We start from the raw sequence: 21,246 nt of genomic DNA, 5'->3' as shown, positions 1-21,246 counted from the left end.
TTGCATTAGTTTTGGAGATCACGAGGAGACTAATTATGAGTTATGCTATACTACAAAAGTTTCTCTTAAAGATTCTCTTAAAGTTTCTTTTAAAGATCTCTCTACTTTTAACAAATTTCATACTCCATACTAAAAATAAGCTAGATGAAATAAATTGTAGGGTTATGCTTTATTGTATTGGTGTCATCTGTGACAAAAAAGAAAGTTAAAAACCTCCCTTGAAATGGAAACTGACATATCTGTGTAGTAATTGTTTCTTTTTCTCTCTCGTCTCCAATAGCATATAGCACTTTCTATATTGTGGGCTTAATATTATCAATGCAGATACCATTTGTGGGATTTCAGCCAATTAGAACAAGTGAGCATATGGCAGCTGCAGGTAAGAAAACCAATGTTCTCTTCATATTTTCAGAATACTGAATATATCAAGGAACCCAATACATTTTTAGTAAAAAAAAAAAAAAAAAAAAAAGAAAAAAATTACCTTTTATATGCTGTTAAGCCAAAGCATATTGGCTAATTGTAACAGGCAAAGCTTAAAAACAGGAAAGTTTACTGGAGGAGATGCCCATTTAACTGTTACATTGTCCTTCTTGTCTATCTCCCTCCTTACCCACCCACCTTCTCTCCTGGAGTGCATCCACCCCAGGCTAAATGGTAACTGGTCAGTTACATTATTAACTGTTCACATCCCTAATAGATTTGCCACTAAATATAGTCTTGAGGGTGAATCTGATAGTTTTCCTTACTAAACAAGAAAATATGCCATATCTCTATGCATAACAGCAAACTTCATTTTTTAAAAAATTTAATTTTTTATTAGTGTGTGATGACACATTTCCTATGTGCCAGCATTTTACCATGATTTTTGTTGGCCAGCAATTCAATTAAAGGTGCACATGCCATCTATTTAAAACTTGTTTATTAGTTAAATAACAAATATAGGAAAAGAATAAGCTTATCAAATATTTTGCATTTAACTATATTTTATTTTTAGTTAATAAATTGAATTAGCCATTTCTCATTACCAGGTGTCTTCCGATTTTAAGTGGTAGATTTTCATCCTGTCTCCACTCATATCATAGACAAGAAATGGAAAGCCATAATTTTCTGTTTCTTTTAGTTCCAAAGTCTCTTAATTGCAACGGAATTAGTTATTGGACTGAACAAGCTGAAATCGTAGAGAAAATGTTTTCTTTCACCTAAAGAGGTTATTGCAGTCAAAAGTTGATTTAGTACTTTAATCTTTGTGTTTTTTAGGTGCTTAACCTGTAACTTCTACCACTTCAGTAGTTTGAGCTCATTTATAATATAGCAGAAAACTTTAATGTTTTATTTAATTTTAAAGGTATTTCAATTAATAGGTTTTAAAAAGGAAACATGTATTGTTTGAAAATCTAAATTTTGATTTTTTTTCCCTCCAAAAATATTCACTTACTCTGATTTCTGCTGAAAGTCTGAAAATGAGCTTAGCTGAAGGAAATGTATATAGGAAAATGTTTTCATATTTTCCACTTGCGTTCCTCTTCTTTTGTGGAAGGGAAAAAAAAAAAAAGTTACTTTCAGTTGTGCCATGCTGTAGTTCATTTAGTGATTTAGGTCTGGGAGATCTGGGTTTGATTTTTGGGCAGAGGCATTGGGCGTTAGGCTGCATGACAAGCCAAGAAGTAGTTCTCTCAGAATCACTGGCAAAACAGAATTCTTTATTTTACTGAGCATCAGTCACGGCCTGCTATAAAAGATGCCAGTGGTCTTGCTTTCAAGTAGCCTTGTGGATGACTTATCCAATAGGTACATGTATTAGCAGGCTGCTTGCCTGGGAAAGTAAGCAGCGGGCTAGCCCTCAGACTTAAGGCCATAGGAGAGGTGCCTTTTCCAAAATTGCGACCTAATCAAAGGATTCCAAGTAATGTAACAGATAGTACAAGTTACTGTTTGAGGATTTAAACAAGAGCTTCTTCCTTTCTTTAACTAGGTGTTTTTGCACTGCTGCAGGCCTATGCCTTTTTGCAGTATCTGAGAGACAGACTGACAAAGCAAGAGTTTCAGACCTTGTTCTTCTTGGGCGTGTCATTGGCTGCTGGAATTGTATTCTTGAGTGTCATCTATTTGACATATACAGGTGAGTGGCCTCAAATGAGAAAAGTGAAAGTATGTCTTCACTTAACCTGGGTGATCAGCACTCAGATTACCCTACAACAGTGTTTCTCAACCTTTCATCCCACAGCACACTGGATGCGGGGGAAGGAGGAAGGGGCAGGTTGGTGCCATGCCCCACTGGGAGCCATGCACACACCCCACCCCCAATCCTGTGGCACACCTGTTTAATGTCTGACAGCACACCAGCTGGGAAACACTGGCCTACAAGTGTGCTGGCATCCCCACAGTGAAGTCATACCACACTATTGTAGGATGTTCATCATAATATTTCCTGAAATACCATCCTCCTCCGACCCAACACTTTGCTACAGTAATTGCATTTTTGCTGCTTTAGTTGGTTTTCTTAATACTTCTGTTATAAAAGTTACCCTCAGGAATTATAACGCAAGTGCCAAAAGAAGACTGAGCAGGGGGGAAAAGAAAGGAAGGAGAAAAGAAAGAAAAATGTTGATTTGAAAGTTTTCGTGCTTAAAATTATAACAAAGTTTCATTTTTAAAGTTAAGTTCCAAGCAGAATAATACCAATGTTACCAGGTGCTCATTAATGCTCCTAAAAATGTGATAGTACAATCTGCTTTTCATGGGAGCTGTTCCCATTGACTTCAGTGGATGTTTTCAGGTTGATAGCCCAGGAAAGTTTTTGCAATTTAGTAGTTAAAAACTTCAAGGCATTAGTCATTGTTATAGAAATAAGATTTCCATTTCCAAAATACTCATGAATTCTAACCCACTTGCAGAAGTCGCAGATAGAAAAAGAAAGATCTTATAGGATAGGCCATATAGGTTATAGGTAGCCATATAGCTCACCAACATTGTAGTAAAACTGCATAACCCATAAAAAATAACTCGTAGCAGGTAAAAAAACAACTTGGAAAAAAGTGTCACATATATAGCTGTAGTATTTAATGGAAGATGCGACTGAAATAACTGTGTGTCCATTTTTCCTTTAATCTTGTTATAACATGATTAAAAAACTCTGAGTTAGTTTGTTAGGCTAGAAAGATTTTCATACTTCTATAAAGTGATATAGATTAATAAGAAACATTTATTTTTTTTTCACATCCTCACTATAATATTTTTCACATTTATTTATTTTCAATAAAATATGGATTTTTTTTTTCCAAGTGGCAAGATATTTTAAGTCATTTTGTTCCAAAACAGTTTAAAAAACAAAACAAACCAAAAAAACCACTAACTCAGTTTGCTGCCAAGGACTAACTAAACACTTTCCTATGAGCTCCATTTAAAAAAATAAATAAATAAAATGAAAAAAAATGTTGACACCCTGCTTTACAGACTGCAGGCCGATTTTCTTTTGGCTTTTTTCCTGGGGATACAGCATAATTACAACTGCATTTTTTGGCAACTGCTGTCTGTGGGCATCAGTTATGAACCTGTCCAGTTCAGTGTAGTACTGAGGATTCAGTCCATGGGAGCCATTGAATTGTTAATGGACTTCGGCAGCAAGCACTCTCCTTGTGCTGATATGGGGACACGCGCTGACTGCGAACCTCTGCCTTCTTGGACAGGTGGCAGCCAAGTTCTAGCTAGTGCAGGGGTCAACAACTTTTTGGCCAGTGCCAAAAACACCCACAGCTTCAACTTGGAAGATGTTGGCATGTCAGGGGCAGATGGCAGGGGAGCAGCTGAGACTGAGCTGTTATGACAAGGATTGGGCCTGCTGCAGCTCTCCTGCTGCAGGTGTGAGTGTCAAGAAAAATTCCTGTGTACACCATGCTGTGGCACACATGCTGGGGGTTGCCGACTCCTGACTTACTGCCTGCCCACCTCTGACCCAGAGTGGGTCATTTTGGTGTTCAGTTGGAAAAGTTTGCCTATTCCTACTTTAATCTTCCAGTTATGCCTAAAGATTGAGTCTCCTTGTAAGGGGACTATAAAATTATTTCTGTACTACAGGTACACCAATCTCCAGGCAGAACTCATGTACCTGTAGTACAGAAATCATTTTACAGTATAAATGTTTCTTTAAAATCCAGATATTATTACTACAATTAGTGTGTGCCAACATCTTAAGGAACAGCAAAAAATCAGTTTAATTAAATACCTAAGCATTTTTCCTCCCCCTCCTTGCTTGCCCTTTTCAGGTTACATTGCTCCATGGAGTGGCAGGTTTTATTCATTGTGGGACACAGGGTAAGTAAGGATACCTGAATTAAGCATTAATTATCTGTTGAAAGAAATAAACCATTTCTTCTTCCCACCCCAAGATAAAATCATTGATTCAGTCAAGGAAAGCCAATGCATTTTCTACAAGCTACCTAAAGAGACTTTACTGTAAAGTTTCTTGATAATGTGACCATTGTAGTTAAATCTGTTAAATTTGTGGAGTTTTCATAGCAAGTAGGTTGCATCAAATTTGTATGAATCCTTAAAAGCAACTATTACATGCACAACTATGCTCTTAGCAAATAGTATTGCTGCTATTTATACAAATTCCCAGGCAGTCTGGGAATAAATCCTGTTTGTTGGGTACAATGCAACTATAAATTTAAGTTTAGTCCTTAAATTCATATGTAGTATATCAAAACAGTCAATTAAATCAATGGCATTTCTAAGGGTATGGACAGGGATACCACTTAAAGCACTTCAGAGTGAGTGAACAGAAGTACATGCTTTCTGAAGCACTCCCAAAAAAAAAAAAAAAAAAAAAAGAGGGTGGAAATGCTCAGAAGTAACCCTGAAAAACAACCCCTATTCAGTAATTCATTTTAAAGTGGTTCTTGTTACATGCATGCTCTGTTGACAGTGGGTGGACCGTCATTCCAGCATCCCATAGTGCTCTTGAAAAGAAAAAAAGTACATGGCAGACTCTCTGGCCCCAGACAGATGCACACTCTTTCTCTCTCATGAGTTGTATGCAAATACTGCATGACAAATTACAACATGCCAAATGCTAAACCAGCTGCTCTTTGCTGGGTGGGGGGAAAATAATGTAGACTGGCCCCCAAAAAATTGCTTACGTTCAATTTTATGCATAGAAGTATCCTGCAGTAGTTTTAATGCTTGGTAATCTTAGCATGCCAAATGGCTAAGTACCAAGCCATGTCTAGCCTAAGGGTTAATCACTCAAAGGCACGGAGATCAGTTCTACAGGGAGCTGAGTATATCTGGAGGGGTCTGGTGTCAGAATGGGATTTAGAAGCCATTGGCCAAGTCAGGACAAGCCAAGGTCAGAAGCTGAAGCCAGAGACAAGGTAAGCAACGGATTAACCAGGATCAGAAGCAAAAAGCCAGAGCTGAAGGTCAAACCAAAATCACAAGCAGGGAACTAGAATCGGGGAATGCCAAGGGTCTTACCAGAGTCAGTAGCTGAAATCAGAGTCAGGGGTCAAAACCAGAAGACCAGCAGGGAAGTACACAGGAGGTCAAAAGTGACAACCATTTGCCTTTGCCTGGACAAGAACACTCTGGGCTGCCTGGTTCTGGCTTTTAAGGGCTGGAGCAGATGGAGCCTATTGTGTATGGCTTCAGGGGATTGGCTGCCCCAACTGTCTCTCCCAGCCCAGTTGGGACCAAGGCATAGCTCTGGGCTTGCTGCAGGTGGTGCCTGTTTAGGAGCTGACTTATCCTGGTCTCTTAGTTGGGACCAGCTGGGTCCAGGTTTCTAGCCTAGTCTTGTTGCAAAGATTGCATTTGTTGCATGTTCTTTGTATCATAAAGAAACATGTGCCTGGAGCCCCTGTGACCACTGTCTTTGTGTGCTCTGCCTCTGCTCTCCCAAAGTGCTCTCCTCTTGCCCTTTCCCCTCCTTGCACTGAAAATGGGAAAGATCCTGGAACTGGAAGACCAGGGGCCCTGGGCCTCTCCTGATTCCAGCAGGGGTAGGGAGGGCACTCCAAGAGAGTAGAGGTGAAATGCACAGAAGACCTGATTAGTTAGGATGGTCAGAGCAGAGCAGAGCTGCAGAATTCAGCAGTCCCCTATCATTGTCCCCTAGCTGAAAAGTAAGCTGCTGCATACAGCCACAGTGGATCCAAAGTGCTCAAGTCAGGAGGTGCTTCAGGAGGCTGTTTCTCTATCTACAGCTGAGGTGCTCTATTTTTTAAGTTCTTTAAGTTGAATCTGCATTTGAAGCATTTCAAATGTTATACCTAAGTGAACTTTGTATGCCAAAAAAGAAATCTAGAAACCCCTGCAACAGTCTTTTGGTAGAACCATGATTTTAACTTCAAGAGCTGGGGACACTGAAATTCAAGCTACCTATAACTTTGGTTTTCCCAAAATCTTAACTCCAGCTACATTTTACTTTTAAAGTGAGTCAAGTTGTGTTAAACCCATCAAAATAGAACTGATGTCAATAGGAGTATCTTAAAGTTCAAATGAAGAACAGTGATTGCTGTGCCCATAAGTAGAATGATCTTCCACTTACATAGCCCATATTGGTCTTACATAGCCCATATTAGAAAAATGTCCTGTGTTAAAACACATGAACATGATATTAAAACAATTTTGTTCTCAGCACAGACAAAGACTAATAAGTTTGATAACTTTTCTAGTGTTTAGCCCTAGAGTTAATCACAAATATTTGATGTTTAATATTAAATGCAGTTTGTCCTTGTCTTCACAGTAGTAGTCAGTGGTGCTCAATCTTTGGGCTCTATGGGCTAGATAAGTGGTGTGGGACCTGCCTGTGGGCCAGATCCTTCACAGGGTTAGCATGCAGGATTGGGCCCTGCATGCCCAGACTGGACCCCATGCACCTTGATCTGGCCCTCAGCCGCCCCAGCCCTGCATAATTTGCAATGCTTCTAGCACGCAAGGCCATGCTATCCAGTCTGCCAGGCTCCTCACAAGTCCAGGAATTGGGCAACAAGGGACAGCAATTAACATTGCCACCACTTCTCCATTGTCAGCTTTGCAAACTGGTGGGGAGTGTGGCAGGCTGGATGACAGCTCCACAGGCTGGATCTGGCTCATAGGCTAGGGTTGAGCACTCCTGGTATTAGTGTTTATGTAGTTTTCCAATTGTAGGATGTTTCAGTGCCCCCAGGGATGCAGTTGCTGGCATTCTTGAGTAGTTTGCTTATGGTTAAGGTTGGCCCTGGTACCTAACCTCTCAGCTTCATTCCCTGCAATAATGGAAATATGTTGGAACACTTTTTGAAACCGTTAGCATCGAGGACTTAAGGAGATGTGTTGCAGTCGCTCAGATGAATTACACATTTCTAATATCTGGGAAAAAAAAGCGCTTTGTAAAGCTACATAAGTATGTGATTCTTTTAAATCTGCTTAGTATTTGGCCAGGGTGACAAAGTAAAATATTAAATAATACGGACTATCATAGAAATACACCTTTCATATTGAGGTTTACCAGAAAAGAATCTGTCTTGACTATCTTCTGAATGTCATCAGATCTAGGTCCAGTATGTATGCATAAAAAAACTGCTTCAGATATTTGTTTAGAGTCTTAACATTGTAATTTAAAACGCTTCTTTTAAATTGACTTCAGAACTCATAATGTATGCAGTTTTGACAACTTCACCATTTCAAAATAATTTGAACTGAATTTTTTTTAAACAAGGTATGCGAAAATTCACATCCCGATCATTGCCTCTGTGTCAGAGCATCAGCCTACAACATGGGTTTCCTTCTTTTTTGATCTGCATATTCTCGTGTGTACTTTTCCAGCAGGGCTGTGGTTCTGTATCAAAAACATCAATGACGAAAGAGTCTTTGGTAAGAGAATTCATTTAAAAATTGCTGTGTAGAATCTTGTCTTCATGTAAGGGCTGCTTTCTGTTCATATAATGCAAGTATACATTCCTTACTAAAAGAAGGCTTTGAAACTTTGTTAAAGATGTGTTTGAAAAGCTTGCTGTTACCAAGTAATATTCCACACAATTTATTAATATGCAATTTATAGCAAACAAACTTATTTTTCAAAAGATAGGTTGAAAATATTTCTTATCGATATTCTGCTTAGCAGCTGCAATGCTGGTATAACATTAAATGATCTCTCAAAGCATCAGTAAAATTCTGCAAAGCACCAGGAGCAACAATGCAGCCTCGTTACATCTAGTACCCATGGGACATGGAGCAAAGCTTGTTAAAATTAGGTGTTCACTATAATAGGGTTAGTCAATTTGCTGCATTCTAATAATGAAAAAAATGGTTCCTGGTTTCAGGATGGTTTAAAAGCATGGGGTTATTATAAACAGGGTTATAAGGAGTCTATTGTATACAGACTTCTATGCCCAGAGCCAGGCGCCAAGGTGACTTTTTTAAGCCACCTCTGCACTTCTACATTTGTGGGTTGTTCCCAGGGCGTGAGAAGCCTGCGAACAGTTACAGCAGTCTCCTACAGTTGTTGATAAGTTGAAGCACTGCCTGAAATGTCAGCTGTGTTGCTTGCTGTTACCCTGGAACACTATGTACTTCAAGAGCTTTTAAGCTGTCCTTTAAAGACAGCCTTATGCCTGTGTGTTTCAGTGTCTTCACCAAGAAAATTCTTCCCTGGCCTTAGCTAGGGCATTTAGGGTCCCAGTACTATTTTAAATCTTCAGTTCAACATAAAGGGGCAAAGAAGCTTTACCACTCACCTATAAATACTGGGCAGACTTGCATTATGTCTTCCATTAATGAACTGGAGTATTTCCAGATTTAATTAGTTAAGTTCTAAGATAATTTCCATTACGAACCTTTTCCGTAATAGTGATTTGTTAGCTTACAGCATGCTCCACATGGGTTGACAATGTTCTGTCCTATGATTTTTATGACTTCTATCCACAGGGATGATATTTTCCCAAGAAAAATAGTATTATAAAATTATTCAATAATTTTTAGTAGTGTAACCATTGGAGGGGGCAGGGAATGTCAGCTCACACTGTTCCAAGGACACTTCCTTTAGAATAGTGCTGGGAAAGCCGTTAGAAGTGGTTTAACATGTACGTTTGGCATTGTGATGTGGACAAGTACCCCATTGTTTGCACATTTCAAAGTAATGGTATATACCATGATTTAAATGATATATATGTATATGTATGCATATATACACGCGTGCACACACACTAATTTAGACGTCATATAAGTACTTCCTTTTTTTCAAAAAATACTCAAGAACTGTTCTAATGTATTTTTTTATCAAACAGAATTACACAGAAATACATTTTTCCATCAGCACTGTTAAACGTGCTTTCTTGGAAAATAAATTGTTAGTGAAATGCAGTAGATTATCAGTACATATCAAAATCGGGCTATATTCTCAGCAAGTGTGCCCAGCTACGTTTTAAGAAGCCTTTTGGGCTTACAAGCAATGCATTTGATTGCACCACATCTCTAAACTATTCAGTAAGTGTTTATGAAACTTAATACGATGCATGCTTTAAACATGATCCATACACTGTGATTCTTCTTTTCGTCCGCTTTAGAAGTCATTATATTTATTTCTGCGACTAATTTTATACTTGCTATGTAAATCTTTTGCTATCTCCTTTCAAGAATAATTGAACACTTTCTGAGTGTCATTAGTGAATTTGTGTCTCTGCAGTTGCTCTATATGCAATCAGTGCTGTTTACTTTGCTGGTGTGATGGTTCGTCTGATGTTGACTTTGACTCCAGTGGTCTGTATGCTATCAGCAATTGCTTTCTCCAATGTTTTTGAGCACTATTTGGGTGATGATATGAAGAGGGAAAATCCACCAGTAGAAGACAGCAGTGATGAAGATGACAAAAGAAACCCAGGCAACCTGTATGACAAGGTGAGCTCCACCTGACCTTCCCCCTCACCCCAAAAAAGAGATTTGGTATGGATAGATCAACAAATTGCAGAGCTGGAAAGGCAGCTTAGTTTGCATCAGCTGCTCTGTGGTAATTGTTTTTATATATTCGCTTCTGTCCTGTGGTAAGGGGAGGCTAAACTGCAGTAACTTAGCTGTGATTCATTCAAGACAGCCCCGGTTTAGCATACCATTGCTGCAGGATAGGAGTGGACTCGCACAGTACCACAGAGTAGCTGATGCATAGCAAGTTGTACACCTCGCCATTTAACTTGGTAATTTGTTTGTCCAGCCATATATTGAAGCATTGCTGATGTTTTATGATCTTTTATTGTATTAGTATCAAAAAGCAGAAGACTCTGAGGTACAATAGTTCAGACTCGCAGCTTTACAAGTCTCATTTTCCCGTGCTGAAGTTAAGATTGCTGTAGCTTGTTAAAGCACTATGAAAAGGATATAATGCCATATGCATTTGTTGATTCATGGGTGAAAAACCCTATTCCAGGGATCAGCAACCTTTTCCTGCTGCTTGCAACCTGGCCTGTGCTTGCAGGCCTCAAATCTCCAGCCCCCAGAGCACCTGATTTGCCTGTGCTTGATCTCACCACCATTCTCCATCTCCTGTGGCAGTGAAGACCTTTGCAGGCTGAACCCAGTCTCTGTGAGCTAGATTCAGTTTGTTGGAAGGTGCCAATTTCTGTCTTCTTCAAACCTCTGAAGTGTTTTTGAAGCATTACACTTAAATGTGCAAGTTTAAATGTAACACAGTAGATGACTCTGTTCATCCATTTTAACTCTGATCTCTTGTAACTTACAGAAGGATTTGAACCTAAAAATAAAGCTAGTGGGTTTTTAATAGTGTGACACAACCATTTGTTTTTCTGGAGAAGCACAGGCCTGGAATAAAAAGCTGTAGGTCAGGATAGATGAGCAGGGGAGCTTGCATCTACCTTCACATTCTGGCTTAGTATGCACACTGAAGTTCAGAGACAGAAATATGATTGGAGGGCAGGCTTGCATTCCTCCTCCAGCTGTTTTTAAGAAGCACTGTGCAAGTCAGAGCAGAGACAATTTTACATGTTATTTTTAAAGATATTTTATAAAAATACCATTAAAAGCCTGTATCATTCTCATCATATAATTTACTGTTAAACACCTGGGGGGGGCGGTGACATGCATTGATATACTGAAAATAATTGTGCTTTAAATAAATGGCTCTCTCCCTCTCAGCTGCCACTGTTACTTTTCTCTAACCTCATATGGGCCCGAGGAAATTGGTCCTTGTTCAGCGGTAGATAGTTGTGCATTATCATTAAGACTAGTTGCACAGTTCTGTATTTTTTCACCTGTATGCATTAGACCCTTAGGGGACCTTCGTGGGGGACAGGATGCCATCTGAGCATCCTAAGAGCAAGTTTGTACATCTTCTCTAACATCCTGATGCAGAGTCTGAAATTCTCCCACTGACTTCAGTTGGCCTTGTATAAGTACCTGAATCTAAATTTAGAGGGAAAGATTAACTATAAATTTTATTGTTTCACTGCTCTCCCATTGTCTGTCCAAGAGAGTCTTGCCTAAATGGCTGCAGTTCAAACCTGGCAAAACCAACGCTGCTAGTTACTTTAAGAGGCAAACACTTACAGGAATTTGACATTTATTCTTCTGCACTATAGTAGAGATTGTGTTTTATAGGAAGATCTTGTTCATAAGCCTTATGGCCTCTTCTTCTGTTGGAGGTAAATGGCAAAGAACAGTTTTTATGGTTCTGGTTTACTCCATTTTGTGACACAGGAGGTTGGTTATCTTCTCTTCATAGTTCTTGCAGCAAATATTCCAGTTATTCCTCCACACCCAACCCTGCCCCAGAAAGGCATTCAGACTTCTCCTCAGACATAACCAAACATGTTCAGTGTAGAATTCAGAAATCCATATTCTGCATATTGGTAAAAACTGACTGTAAGAAAAAAATGTCTCAAACCTCTCCTTAATAAAAAGTTATTTTTGTAATTCTTCTTAAATATAGCGGTCTTTTTCACCACTTATTTTTGCTCAGCACTGAAGCATTGCATCAGCCTAGACTCTTAAACTTGTGATATAAGCACTTTCTGCTAATAAGAATCCATTTTTACATGTTGCTGGCAAACAATTTAATCTGGGTTGTTAGGTGCCTGATACTGTGAGAGAGGGGTGAAGTGAAAGCTGTCAGATTCATTGACATTGATGGAAATATTTTCAAATTTCAACTTGTTCTCATTCAGGCAGGTAAAGTGAGAAAACATGTATCTGAACAGGAAAAAACAGAAGAAGGCCTGGGTCCCAATATTAAAAGCATTGTTACAATGCTGATGCTCATGTTATTAATGATGTTTGCTGTCCACTGCACCTGGGTAACCAGCAATGCATACTCCAGCCCTAGTGTGGTTCTGGCCTCATACAATCACGATGGGTAAGAAAATGCTGCCTATTTAATAGCAGTTTGTAAAAGAATTGTATCTCGAGTTGTTTTGCTTTCCACTTAAAAATTCTGTAACCGTAGAAGTTTGATTTAACCAATTTCTAACTACTCTAGCATCTCAAAAGGATCTTTTGTAAATTTCTAAGCAGGAGTTATTTTGTTTGTTTAAGTACATCCTCAGAGGACTTAAAAAAAAACAAAAAAACACCCATTTTTTGCTAAATTCTAAGCTAAAAACACTGTGTACATTTGTTTCCAAATAAGGTCGTCCTAAAAATAAGTGAAAGTACTTGCTATTAATTCAAGCATGGATTAATGGCTTGAATGTACTGTTGAAAATACTGTTTTGAACTTCTGGAGAAGTTGCTGGTTTTCAAGTTAAAGAGCTACGAGCAGATCTAACCTCTGAATCTCCTTAAAGTAGTTTAATGTTGCTAACAAGCTTAATTATAGACTAACTTGATGCTTCTGTTTCAGCACTCGGAACATTCTTGATGATTTTAGAGAGGCCTACTACTGGTTGAGACAAAACACAGATGAACATGCCAGAGTAATGTCTTGGTGGGACTATGGCTACCAGATAGCTGGAATGGCTAATCGGACTACATTAGTTGATAATAATACCTGGAACAACAGCCACATAGCCCTGGTAAGGATGGTGATATTATGTATAGATTTTCCTTGCTTTATGTTGTATATGGGTTCCTGGAAAACAGCGCATAACTCAAAATCGCGTAAAGGGAACCCACTTTACAATGTAACAAATAGGGTTACGTTCCAAGACCTTAACTATACTGACCCCTCAGACCCATTTCTACCACTTTTACATGACAATTTTGGTACTCACCAACAGCAGACAGTACACACAAGCACAGGGCACTATCATAATGGGGGTGACAACTAAAGAAACACGTGTCACAAACAACAAGTGAGGAGCACAGATCTACACAGGAGACTGTATTTTGGTGCGCATCACTCCCACAATGCACCACACTAGTCACATAAGAGTGAATTTACCTTTCATATAACAAATTTTTGGTATAAAGAGGGTTATCGCATAAGAGTGAATTCTCACATACAGAACCTGCATAAAGCAAGGGAAACCTGTACTCAGCAGTGAAAACAGGAAAGCAGTTGACACTGTTGCTGAGCACTAAAACAGTGAACAGGATAATCTTCAATCCTGATGTCATTTCACCTCCTTCCCTTCCCCCCCCCCCACCAAAAAAATCTTTTTAAGTACAGATTAAACTGAGAATTAAGGCTGTGCATCAAAATCATCTACAACCGTAAATTTTTAGATATCTAAATTTGAAGCTCTTCCACAATGCTAGTCATTGTATCTACTAGGAAGGATGAAAGCATTTCCCTAATTGTTCTGTGAGTTGGTGGGTTTCCCATTGTAAGATCCTCTAACTGTTTGGTCTCAAATTGTCTGTTTCAGACATGGTGTTATGATACAGTCTTTACATGATCACATACATTTTTTTCTCAGCCCCCTGCTTCATTCAGTGAACACGCCGGGTGCAGTTTGCAGTAGGGTGGCATAGTGAAGGAGGCTTTTGTCTGTACATCTACTATAAGGAAGGAGGTAGAAAATTATAAATAATATAAAACAGGGCTGGAAGGGACCACAGAAGATAATCTAGTCGAGGCAGGCTTAAGAGAGTTCATCCAGAACCATCCTAGATGAGTATTTATCTAACTTGCACTTAAAAAAAATATATATATATCACAAATGCAAACCCAGCAGCCTCTCTTGATGTGTATCGAAGAGACTAACTACCCTTGTAACCAACTTAAATTTCCCTAAATGCAGTTGTAGACCCTTGTTCCCTGCTGACACAAAATAGTGTATTACCGTCCTCTGTATACCACCCATCCTTAGGTATTTGAGGACTATTTATTTTCATCCCCCAAAGTCTTTTTTCCTTTAACCCAAATAACCCCATTTTTCAGCCTTTCTTTGTAAATTGTTTCCCAGACGTCTAGTCATTTTTGTTGCTCCCTGCTGGACTCTTTGTAATTTGTCCACATCTTTCTAGAAGTACAGGACCCATAATTTGACACTCTACTCCAAGTGAGGCCTCACTAGCGCCAAAGAGTGAACGAATCACCTCCTTTAATTTGTAAGCTGTTAATCCAGCTTAGTGTATATATAGCATTGGCTTTCTTTCAAATGAGAGCGCTCCTTTGGCACATACTCATCTCGTGGTCCGCTATAACTCGCATGTCCTTTTCTGCAGCTTAGCCAGTGATTCCCCAGTCTGTATGCAGTAGCCCCATCCCAAACTCAAGATATTGCATTTGTCCTTACTGAGTTAATTTTGGACCATTTTTCCAATTTATCAAGGTAATTCTGAATCCTAATCCTACCTTCCATCCAGCCCAATGTCATCTGTAAATTTGCTAAGTGTGCAGTCAGTTACATCCATGAGATGCGTCTCCATTATTAATGAATATATTGCACAATGCTGGACTGAGGTCAGACCCTCCCCTGTATATCTCCTCCAATTAGACATTGAGGCTAGGGACAGAAATTAAACAAACTGGTGTAAGTGATCAGAAACCAGTTCAAATCTGTAACAACAGAAGGTCAATACACATAAACCTCCTTCAAAATATGTCATACTTCTAGTAGCCAGTCTAGTGCACCTGCAGAGGCTGATCTTAGTCTAACCTGTGGAGAGATGTAGCTCTTTCATTCTGGCACTGGCAGCAAGAAGCATTTCCTATTCTGCAGTAACCATTCTACCCAAGATGACACACATCTGGAATCATTGCCTTTTCCATTCTGGCAGTGGGCATCCTGCTAGACAGCCTAACGTGCTTCTGTCAGGCTAGGATTCAACTAGTCTCACTGATTAGAGGCATCCTATTAGAATCCAGTTCACTGGGAAAAGGTGTCTACTAGTGAACCTGACAGACAGCAGCAGGACTGACCTCCTTGAGAGAGGACTAGTGATGATGGTGCTTGTCCAGTGTGCCTGTGAGACTTAAAACCCAGGTCGACCACACTCAGGGAGCATTTGAACTTGTCTTTTACTTCCCAGGACAATGCTGTAAGCACTAGGCCATGGACTAAGTAAAACCGAGAGCATCCTGAGCAACACGTGCAGAAGATTGTGGCTGTTTGGCCCTTTAAAGCCCTTGCATGGGAGCACAAGATGGCTGAGAGTAGATGTGCAGCCCCTACAAACACTGCTGTTTGAAAGGCTGTCAGCGTATGCACACCTTTACACACTCACATTTTGTTCTATTTTGTGGTCATTGCAGGACTTAGATTCCATGAATTAAATGATGAGGGGGCACAAAGAAACATTGACTCTACCCATTCAGTGAATGAGAAAGGGATTAAAATCTGATTATATACATAAAGACTGTATTATAAGTTAAGGTTGCTAGGTCATTTCCTGTTTTTAAGTGCTTGGTGTTGCAGCCGTAACAGTTGTCTACGAACTTTTTTGGGTGTAGGTCTATAAAGCAGTTGTACATAAGAACACTCTGTTTGCTTCAGTGATGCCTTGCTGTACTTCAAATGCCGGCAGCTCAACAGTAAATGAAAGCACTTGCATCACTGCAGTAGTGACTCCTTAAGTGCCTCTCATCTCCATATTTGCACTCTTTCTTGAGAAATTATGAGAAGTAACTATTGCATGCTATATACTATATGTATGTTCTTGCATACAACGTGCCCTGGAATACAGTGTGCATCTTGTTTTTGAAAGGCAGAATGAAGAAAAAAAGCTACTTCCTTGTAGTAATTGAGTAACAGCAACTGGGAAGCCAAGCCTGCTCATTGTTTTGCCTCTTGCAAGTTGCATGCAGATTTTTATTTTGTATCTGCCCATAGCTAGCAAAAACTTTTATAGTTTCAGTTAGTGGGGTCGGAAGGGACCTGAGCAGATCATCAAGTCTGACCCCTTGCCTTGGCAGGAAAGAGTACTGGGGTCAAACAACCCCAGCAAGGTGTTTGTCTAACCTCCTCTTAAAGACCCCCAGGGTAGGAGCCAGCACCACTTCACTTGGAAGTTGGTTCCAGATCCTAGCTGCCCTGACTGTGAAGTAGCACCTCCTGATATCTAGCCTGAATCTACCCTCTGCCAGCTTGTGACCGTTATTTCTAGTCACTCTTGGCAGTGCTCAGGGGAACAGGGACTCCCCCAGTGCCTGCTGGTCCCCCCTGACTAGTTTGTAAATGGCCACAAGATCCCCCCCTCAGCCTCCTCTTCTGAAGGCTGAACAGGTTCAGGTCCCGTAGCCTCTCCTCATAGGGTCTGCTCTGTTGTCCCCTGATCATATGAGTGGCCCTCCTCTGGACCCTCTCCATGTTGTCCACATCCCTCTTGAACTGTGGCGCCCAGAACTGGACGCAGTACTCCAGCTGCGGCCTGACCAGTGCCGCATAGAGGGGGAGGATCACCTCCTTGGACCTCCTTGAGATGCATCTGTGGATGCATGACAAGGTATGGTTGGCCTTCCTGACTGCCTCCCCACACTGCCGGCCCATGTTCATCTTGGCATCAGTGATGACTCCAAGATCCTTTTCTGCCTCTGCACTGCTGAGAAAGCAGTTCCCCAGCCTGTAGGTATGGTTCTTACCATATTTCTTGCATATAATACACATTGTATTTCCAGAAACTTCTTTTGAGGAGAAAGTGTGTGTTATATTGAAAAAATATGGCTAAAGTTAAAACTTTTTTTTCCACTCATATGTTATATTTTGACTAAAATGTTGTCTCTGGTGTTTACAAGATCCTTGTTTTTTTGTTTGTTTCCACACTATAAATTTAGTATGGATGACATCACATACAGTCTTCAGCCTAGGCAGTAGTAATCCTTAGCTAGTCAGGGACATTGAAGCCAAGCAAACCGAAAAATGGAAAATTAAATAGTTATCTATTAAATAATTTCTTTTCAAGGTAGGCTACACCCACTGTTTTTAAAAGGTTCCTATTGTGTATTGGGACTGCCTATCAAACCGTGCTTGAACTGTAGTTGGAATAACTGGTCATGACAAAAAAAATCTAACCAGGCAATTTTCCTGCAAACTCAAAAGCTCCGTCCAATATACATCAGCTGCTCTTCAGAAAAAATAATTACTTCTGTATGCGTAGAGCACTTTAGTTTGTAAAGAAATAAGTGAGCAACGTCCTTATTTTCTCCAAAAGTAAATGAACATTTGCGTACATGGTAAAAGCATGCTTTCCCTCAGCTGAACAACTGGTCCAAAACCAGCGTAGCTCCACTGAAGTCAGTGGAGCTCTAATATTTGGACCAGCTGGCCCTGTAGGCAGTTTTACAAACACTAAGATATTTTTGCCTGCAATGTTGTAGGTGGGAAAGGCAATGTCATCAAATGAGACAGCAGCATATGAAATCATGAGGAGTCTGGATGTGGATTATGTTTTAATTATTTTTGGTGGTGTGATCGGCTACTCTGGTGATGATATTAACAAGTTCTTGTGGATGGTGAGGATAGCGGAGGGAGAGCATCCCAAAGATATCCGGGTAAGTGGGGCTGTTAACACAATATAAGCCATGTGTTCCTAGCAGAATAAATTTGTTTGATCTATGGTTTGCTACCATATGGCGGTCTTATCTTTTTAATTAAACCAGCACTCTTTTAGTGTGAGCTTATTACAAGAGAAAAAAAATACAATTTTTTGAGAGAATGTGTTAATTCATATGGTTTCAAGGGCTTTTTGCATTAGGACAGCAGTGCATTAGTCCATTGTCTTTCAGTATACATGGTTTTGAAGGGTTAGTCATTTTAAAATTTCATATTGCTGTGATACTGAAAGTACAGGGTATCTGCATTGTGGAAGTATTTGACTACTGTAGGGCAGAGAAGGGAATGTCTCTACACAATCTAAAACAAAATTATAAATTCTCCAGTCTTTGAATACTGTGTAAGGAGGCAAGCAAGCATTCAAAGCTTTTATAAGACTATCTTACAGAAACACGGAAGTGAGCAGATGCAAGGGATTAATGTGCTTGGTAATTAAAATTCTGCCTTGCACCAATGGACAGGAGCTGCATACTTTTGCTTGGCTACCTATTGTTTTACTCTGCTTACAATTAACTCTCCTAAACATGTGATTGTGCATTTGAGGCACAGCACATTTATGAAGTTTATTGGGTATACCATCATATTTACTTTGAGGATAATTGTTTTAGTGACTGAAGCAGAAAATACTCTGTATATGCCAAAATTACATATTTTCTTATGATCAGTGTATCAGTATGTTTTTCAAAGATCTGTTTTCTGTATAAGAGCTTGGTAAAAGAAACTCCCATCTATACCTGCATACAAACAAATGGATTTAGTCAGATTGATCCAGCTGAGGAGAGGGTACAGGGGAAAGGGCATATTTTGGTAGAAGACGGGGAGTACAGGATAGCTACTGAAATGCTCCTGTGTGGGTCATACAATGGACTTAAAAACAATAAATAAAAGGCTGGCCTAAACGCCTGTTCTTGGCTTACATACTGTGGTATACCAGCTAGAACAGCACGTTTCAGTAAAATTGATGGCCCACAGCCTTTGTGCCTTTACTTATAGCAGAGAGCATTGCTTTCGGCTTCAAGATCAACTTGAGCTTGTTTGGCATGTAGAAGTCCACTGTACGAAGTCCATCACTTTGACTCCTTTGCATCTATCTATACATGCGACAGACTTCTGCTCCGACGCATGCTAATTAGCACACATTGGAGCAGACTTGGTTAATTGAACAAGCTTTCGTTAAAAATTAAAGTGCAGGACGCTGAATACACGTAATGCTGTGGGCATTTTAATTAGAGCTTAACCTCCGAGCACATGCATACACAGCCGAGGGAACAAAGTGACTTCATGTGCCTTATTCCCAACTGACCCCTGCGTGTTTCTTCAGGAAAGCGACTACTTTACTCCCCAAGGAGAGTTCCGTGTAGACAAGGCAGGTTCTCCCACCTTACTGAACTGCCTCATGTATAAAATGTCCTATTACAGATTTGGAGAGATGCAGGTGAGTGGAATTTTTTTTTTACTTTATCGAATTTGAATTCAAAAGACAACTAAGAAAATTGCTAATATCATAATGTTTGGGGGTGGGATGTGCGAGTTGACAGCTGTCATTCTGCTAGTGCAGTGATGGGAATTGTATTTATTTGAACTTGCAAAATTATTAGGGGTATGTGAAACAGGCTGTATTCAATTTGGATTTGGCCCGAATTGGAGACAGTGATTCGATTGGTTGATTTGGATCGCTGTCCCAATTCGATTCAGCTGAATCTGAAGATTCAGTACCGATTCAGAGAATCAATGATTTGTCCATAGACAGAACTTAAAATGTTTTTTCTACAGACCTCAAGGTACCAGGCGTGACTCATGAATGCTGCGATGCTGGGGCAGATGGAGCATCCCACAGGAGCGCAGGGTGGGGCCCCCGCGTGCTTGGCGGCACACCTGGAAGTGGATGGGAAGTGCTTCCGGTCCACTTCTGGGTCTGCTGCTGAGCATGAGGGGGCCCCCACTCCCATGGGATGCCCCATCTGCCCCAGCATCACAGCATTCATGAGCCTTGAGGTACGTAGAAAAAAAAGATTTAAAGCTATGTCCGAATCACTGAATCCGAGGGTTCTGATTTGATTCAGAGATATTAAAGGGTCTCCTGATTTGATTCAGAGTTTCAGCTGCTGAATCAAATCAGCAACCAAAGTTTTGCACAGCCCTAAAAACTATCATCAGCCTTTTGCAGAAAGCCACTGCCACAAGCTTAGGTCTGTAATCCTTCATTTGCTGTAGCAGCACTAGTCTGTTGACTTGTATTTGGCTCAGTTTTGCTGCTGTGGCTTTGGGCATCATGTTACCTCAGGCAGACACTCAGGGCACCCGTGCTGGAGCATGGCAATTGCTGTGTTCCAGCATCCCCGCGCTTAAAAATGGTGGCGGAGGTACTTGGCCTAAAGCTTGTCAAATAAGATTTATTTGAAGTACCTCCACCGCCATTTTTAAGCATAGGGATGCTGATACAAGGCACAGTGATGCTTTGAGAGCTACTCTAAAGCACTGCCCCTCCATTATCCATGGAGCACGTGTAAAAAGTGCCCTTGAATTCCATGGTGCATTATGAGCAGTTAACTTGCTAAAAAGTTGCACTTCAAGTTAGCCTTTTTATGCTGTAATATTTAAATGCAGTTTCACACGCATGAAAAACCTGCTTATTTTGGCACAAGCCAAATCACTGATCGCTATGCTAGGATGCATATACAGTAAAGATTATATTGGCAACATACCACGACCTACCCAACTCAAAGGTATTAAATTGATAGACCTCATTAAGATGGCATTTGTCATGAACAAAGGTTTTCCATGTATGAATAAATGGCAGTGATCTTAACTGTTTTTTCTTGCTTGTTTGTTCTACTCCTACCCCCCCCACGCTTACCTGCAACTTTCCTTAAAGCTTCTAAAACTTTCTTTTTATATTCCTCTCTGGAAGGCCCTTTCCCTTTTTCCATACCCAGCACCAAGTGTACTTTTGTGAGTATGACTCAGTTCAGTGGAGCTTACACTTGCTTAACACCAAGACAAAATTTAGTCTGTACAGATGAGGAATGCTGGACAGAGGTTCATTCTTGCATGCAGCACTTTATACTGTAAAGAGATGAGAGGTGATACTGTAGGCTTTTGACTTCCAACATTCATTTCTGAACAAAGAACTTGAGACTACCCTAATACTGCCTTACAGCACATGGCCTAACTGATGCATGCAAGTAGAAGTCATATTTGGATCTCTTTCCTTTCCAGCTGTTGAAGAAATTGGATTGCAAGCACCCCTTAAGCTGTAGTTTAAGATTTTTCTGAGAAGTAGTTCATGTTGCAAAAAGGCTAGTTTTGTTTTCCGCCAAAG

The 21,246-nt window shown here is 40.1% G+C and overlaps 1 protein-coding gene across 1 annotated transcript in view; it reads left to right on the top strand.

The window, feature by feature from the left end:
* Positions 1–21,246, top strand: part of STT3B (STT3 oligosaccharyltransferase complex catalytic subunit B) — a 102,307-nt gene that overhangs the window by 76,310 nt on the left and 4,751 nt on the right. The window contains exons 6-14 of the mRNA XM_090046461.1: positions 281–379; positions 1,976–2,122; positions 4,266–4,314; positions 7,703–7,857; positions 9,668–9,879; positions 12,156–12,343; positions 12,830–13,001; positions 17,690–17,863; positions 19,246–19,359. Coding sequence (XP_089902587.1) covers positions 281–379; positions 1,976–2,122; positions 4,266–4,314; positions 7,703–7,857; positions 9,668–9,879; positions 12,156–12,343; positions 12,830–13,001; positions 17,690–17,863; positions 19,246–19,359 — 1,310 coding nt within the window. The remainder of the gene's footprint in view (positions 1–280; positions 380–1,975; positions 2,123–4,265; positions 4,315–7,702; positions 7,858–9,667; positions 9,880–12,155; positions 12,344–12,829; positions 13,002–17,689; positions 17,864–19,245; positions 19,360–21,246) is intronic.

Source organism: Crocodylus siamensis, chromosome 5, assembly GCF_052110815.1.
Source record: "Crocodylus siamensis isolate JL-2025a chromosome 5, ASM5211081v1, whole genome shotgun sequence".
Taxonomy (NCBI): domain Eukaryota; kingdom Metazoa; phylum Chordata; order Crocodylia; family Crocodylidae; genus Crocodylus; species Crocodylus siamensis.
This window is presented reverse-complemented; position numbering and strand designations above follow the sequence as displayed.